General features: G+C 38.9%; 1 protein-coding gene across 3 annotated transcripts in view; it reads right to left on the bottom strand.

Annotated features, from left to right (window-relative positions):
• Nucleotides 1–5,647, bottom strand: part of dclk1a (doublecortin-like kinase 1a) — a 49,053-nt gene that overhangs the window by 19,397 nt on the left and 24,009 nt on the right. For all 3 annotated transcript variants that reach the window (XM_020620473.1, XM_020620470.1, XM_020620472.1), the window contains exon 5: nucleotides 3,834–3,941. In XM_020620473.1, the coding sequence (XP_020476129.1) occupies nucleotides 3,834–3,941 (108 nt within the window). The remainder of the gene's footprint in view (nucleotides 1–3,833; nucleotides 3,942–5,647) is intronic.

Genomic DNA, 5,647 nt, shown 5'->3' with positions numbered 1-5,647 from the left:
ATAAAAAAAACTTTTTATGTTTATTTTATTTAAACTTTTAATCTCAGTTTAGGAAATATACTGTAATGTTTTGCAAGAAACATTTACACATTTGTTAATGTGTTATATAGCAAATGGGTAGAGGTACTCACAACAAATAGGCTGAATGACTGTGACTGTTTAGTAAACCCTTTCATTTCTGTCAAATAATGCATGTTTTTTTCAAACTCATGCCAGGTCCATCGTCAAGTGATATTCCAGAATGTCATAATTAACAAATTAAGCACTGGTTACATATGCACAGTAGATCTAGTTTTGAATTTTACAGTAAACACAAATATGTCACTTTTGTATCTGTATACTGGGCATATGGTAAGTCCCCCACAAAGTCCCCTGTCAAAAATGATCAGCTAACTAAGAAGCAGATACTGTAGCTGTAAACTGAAGCAGACATATCTTAAACTGAAGCAGACATATCTGGAGCACCTCATGCCACCACACATCTGACAAATCACAAAACTTACAAAACCAGTTGGCTGCAACCTGTCATGAATTAGGTGTGCCCTAGCAGTAAATACTAGCATTCATATTTGTAAATAATTTGGATCATGTCTGTGAGATCTGTTTTCACCTTGAAATTAAACAGTATTTTAAGTTAATCAAGGCCAAAAAAAATTCACATACCATTATAATTTTACTTTCAATCTTATTTGTGTGTTTGTATGAGTGTGCGACAGTTTCTCTGTCTGTCTCATCAGCCAGTTTGTTGCCCCTCACACACTTTTCTGCTCCTCTGCGATGTCGAGGTCTCAGCTGCAAACAAACACAATGAGCAGCCAGACACACAGAAGGACACCAGGTGCTGACGGCACACGTGTGGTGTCATATGATTTCACTCTCCCCGTCTCTCTCTTGCTGTCAGACAGAATTCACACATCACATCTTCTCTGTGCAGCTCCTTCAGTCTAGATCATCAGATGTGATAAAGAATTTTTATTAATGCCTATGTTGGCTGAATGGAAAATGAAGATGGGATTTTCAGGCTGTTTTCAGAATACCTGAAGACCTGCAGTGAGCTTTAAAACTAATAGAGTTTTTTTTATTGTGTTTTCTCCAAGTGTGGGTGAGAAATAATAAAAATCTTTTAGTGCTGCTTTCTAAACATCAATAACTAGACAGAGCTTACTTGTCTGGTATCCATACTTTTAATGTCATCACTAATATCTCAGATAAAATGGTTTTGAGTGTAGCTGCAACTAAATAAGAGCCAGATGTAGCAATAACATTTGAATAATTGATTAACTTTCATCTAAATACCTTGGAATACCTTAAACCTTTAATAAAGAATTAATGGACCTTGACATTAGATTTTTATATTTAACACAGCTAATACCAATTCAAACTGTATTATTTTAGCTAGAGGTTAGACTGAAGTGTCATTATTTAGGTGAATATGTTTATTTTTGTAACATATGTTACAATATGTTGGCTGCTGAGTGCTGCCAAATTGGACCATATTTATATGGAAGACACTTCCTGTTTCTGTAATTTCAGAAAATAACAGAAAATGAAAATACTCAAGTACAGATACCTCAAAATTGTACAGTACTTGAGTAAATGTATTTAGTTACTTCCACCACTGGCACGGAAGGCAACGACATGAGGTTATACACACTAGAGGACATCATCAAAAATATCAAGGGTAATAATCAGTAAAATGTTTTCAGTTAAAATCACTTGTTGAATCCGTATGTCAAAACAATATGTTACTGATGTGAGATGGAATCACAAATGATTGTTTTTGTTCTGTTTTTAAATGTTTAGTTTGAATTAGGGTTGTAACTCGCAATCATCTTTCATTACTTGAAAGATGTGTGAAAATCTATTCACTGTTTTTTGATGAACTGATTCAGTGATTAGTCTATAAAAAATTAGAAAACAGTAGTACATCAAAATTTCCAAGATCCAAAGGCGACAATCTTTAAATTGTTAGTTTTGTCAGTCAAACTGAACCCTGAACATATTCAATTTACAAGGATCTAAAACATAGAAAAGCAGCAAATTATCACTTTTAAAAAAATAAAACAATCAATGTTCTGCATTTGTGCTTAATAAACTGTCAATCAGTGTTCAAAATGTTGGTAGTTATTGTTCAGGAAATGCTTCTCATAGCACTGAAAAAACACAGTTATTATATGGTTTCTCAAATATTAGAGAAATCATAAATTGTTACAGTCATCCTATAATTTCTTTCCCATCTAATGCTTAGGTGAGATAACCTGCTTTTATTTCTATCTTCTATTTTCCTTACTGGTGATGCCAGTAAGGCCTTATTGTGAATACATGAACAGTCATCTCTGTATGTGGTACAGGACCAGGTTTTGTGTCCTCAAGAGAAGGGGACATGGTGTACTTTTAGAGACAAAAACAAAAACAGGGGACCAATCACTTGTTTTTCATTACCTCCTGTCACTTCACTAGAAAGGGATGTTTTAAGGAACGAATACAGTGTGATACAAAACAACCCACAGCAGTCCGGAAACATCTAATGATGCTAAGCGGCGGAAGCAGTGACAGAGGAGGAATATTTCTCCAAAGAAACACCGGGACAGTGACTCAGGGCTCCGACAAGGACTGAGTGTCAGTCAGCTCATTTCTCCGCTGCAGGCCATTTCACAGGAAGTCACTGCCATATATGGTTGTCACAGGCTATTGTGTCTGTAGCTACAGTACATGCTCCTATTGTGCTATGTTTCTATGGCAACCAAGACGAGTCTTTCCTCCTTCTGTCTCAGCCTCTTGTTTTCGCGCTCCCTCTTCACAGACACACATTAGCACACACCTTCATCCCTGATGTGCTTCAGCTGAGACCAAATAGCGAATGACTCACACTCATAACCTTTTCCCCAAAGTTTAAGCCATCAGCATCCAGAACTTTCTCTTCCACAGCTACCACTGTTTCAGTCTTTCTTTTGCTTTTTCTCTGCCTCACATTTTCATTCATAGCTAAACACATAACATATTAACAACTCTTGGTTTTCATTCTGCAGCATTACATAGCTTTTTGGAGATATCACAAAACCGGTTTGTCTGTGCACGCTTATGTGCTTCAGTAACATTTTAGATTGGCATCTTTCTGTGGAGTTTCTGTATGTTACATCATCCCCAGCCTGATAGGTCTCTGTGCACTCAAATCATAAAATTATATCAACGAGGATGAAAACTCAGGTGCGCTGTTGTGTAACTAGGCGTTTTACACTCAGTCAACGCTCAAGCTGTGCAATCAGGAATGGAACAACTTGACATTTGTTATGGCTTAAAACAAATCACCAAGTCCTACCAGTTTTGAGTCAGAGTCAATGTTTTCCACACACAAAGTTGCATTTGGCTGTGTGTGCTATGTGTTAGCACATTTTGTACAATGCAGCAGGTACCATAACAAGCTCACACCATTTTATTAGTATGCCAGGTGAAGAACAGCTCGTTGAGAGCTGCAGGATTGAGTCACCAACCCCCTTTCCTCTCATCTTCACTCCCCCCCTTTTTTCCTCTCTCATATGTTTGCCTTTTTCTCCAGTCCCTTGTGAATCCATTATCATTGGATTTCATATTCTGCATGCAACGAAACATAGCTCACACGTGCGCACACACACACATAGGGATAACGCTGCCAGACACTCTGCAGAGCTCTGATCCCACTGCAATGATTAATCTCGCCGTTTCCATTTGCTGTGATGTCCATCAAGTCAGGAATGCTGCACACACTCTTCATGCACAAACACAGATGCAAAGATACACATGGTTCCATGAAAGAAAGAGGAGACAAGGTAAAGAAGGAAAGTTTACTGTCATACCAGATACAGGGGACTTGCTGTGTCGTGAGTGGACAATAGTCCTGGGGGAGCCTCGGTTCAAAGAGCCAGACATCTTCCCATAGGCCACGGACTTCATCATACGACACTCTGCAGGCACACAAACAAGATTGACACATGATTTCAGAAAATATTTGAAAACTACATCCCAACCAACCCCTCACATTTGTTTATTTATCCACAAAAACTGTCTCCAAATCTTTAGAAAAAAAGAGCCTACATTCAGTTTAGGACAAATTCAGGAGCTGTGGTGTTTACAGCCGAATGCAAGTAAGGCAACCACTGAACTACTACAAGTGAAGGCAGAGAAAGCTGCTGCACTCTTGCTACTGGCAAGTACATAAGGAATGCAGTGAATATTAGATATGTGACACTGTGACATAACATTGTGTTCTGTGACACACACATCTAATTAAAAAGCTTTAGCACAACAACAGCTGAGCATTTGGAATCTAATGATAGTTCTGTCAGACCGAAGCTCAAGATTTATGGTTTTCTGACTAAATGTTGTTTTAAGATTTAAATTGATTTGGACTTTTTTTTAGTAGTGCAAGAAAGCACCAAACCAACAAACGTATCAACACATCTGTAACTAGTTTTACCATCAGGTCCCCTGCAAAAATTAGTTTCTACCTTCACTGGGCTGGCTTTACAAATGCAATTACTGTGGTGTTTTGGAGTGACAGCTATGACTCATGGAGGGCTGATATTTTACAGATGCAGTCCTGATAATGAGCCATGTGATGCTACTCTTACATCCTCAAGTGCCTCTTTCAACCCCAAAAACTTTGCTTCTCTCCTGTTCATTAACTCAGCCCCATTAAAGCTCATTACCATTTTAGAGCAGCGGGAAGGGGAAATTATACACAGTCTACTGTGTGTGCGTCTTCATCTGCACGTTTGTGTTTATGAAGCCGTTGTGCGTGTCTGTCTGTGTGTTATGTGCTTGCGTGGCAGCCATCGTGGCCCACTGATTAATGTACAGTGCAGCATGTTAACATGATGACAGTGTGCCAGAGCTGAGACAGAGGCGATAATTATGGTGATGCCGAGAGAAGGCGAAGTTGTCTGCAGCTCAGAGTCTGACTGTTTCTCCTGGGTGTTGTCTGTTTGCCGTCTGACTATTTCTGCTTCCTGTCCTCTGCGTCTTGATCTCTGTGTTCCAGGACAGGAGGAGGTGTCAAACTGTGCTGGCTGTCTTGTGGGAGAGAGAGAAAAATACTGTATATCCAGTTTTTTGGTGAGGGCTAGGGTAAAGGTTGGGGGGTGGCATTTAGAGGCTTTGATGGGAGATTCATGTAAACTTAAGAAAGTATTGTAAGTCTATACAATGTCCTCAAGGTTACAAAAACAAAGCTAAGAGTTCATTTTACAAAATGACTAATTTGATAAATAATTTAATAATGAAGAAAAATAGTGATTGCATCATTTGTGTGTTTATAGTCACACATGTGCAGTCTGCACATGCAGTCCTACACAGACAAGGACAGATAATGACATTTACATCCCAAAAACCACTGGGCTACATGGACAAGGAGCTGCAGGCCATAAGAGGTGCTTCACTTATCAACTGGTGGGGTCTACAAACCGCTTATAGAGGCCATCATCAGTAATGAATGAAATCCAGATACGCCGGAAACATGCTCCTTAAATGCCTTGTTGCATGTAGGAGGTTGTTTTGTGGCCCTTCTCATGAGAGAAGAGGGTTACCAAACAGAAACTGGCAAATAGAAGCACCTAGTTATTATACTTTGTAAATGAAAGAAAGGTATTGGGGAAGAGAGGAAGGAAAGCAA

Source organism: Monopterus albus, unplaced genomic scaffold (genome assembly GCF_001952655.1).
Source record: "Monopterus albus unplaced genomic scaffold, M_albus_1.0 scaffold237.1, whole genome shotgun sequence".
NCBI lineage: Eukaryota > Metazoa > Chordata > Actinopteri > Synbranchiformes > Synbranchidae > Monopterus > Monopterus albus.
This window is presented reverse-complemented; position numbering and strand designations above follow the sequence as displayed.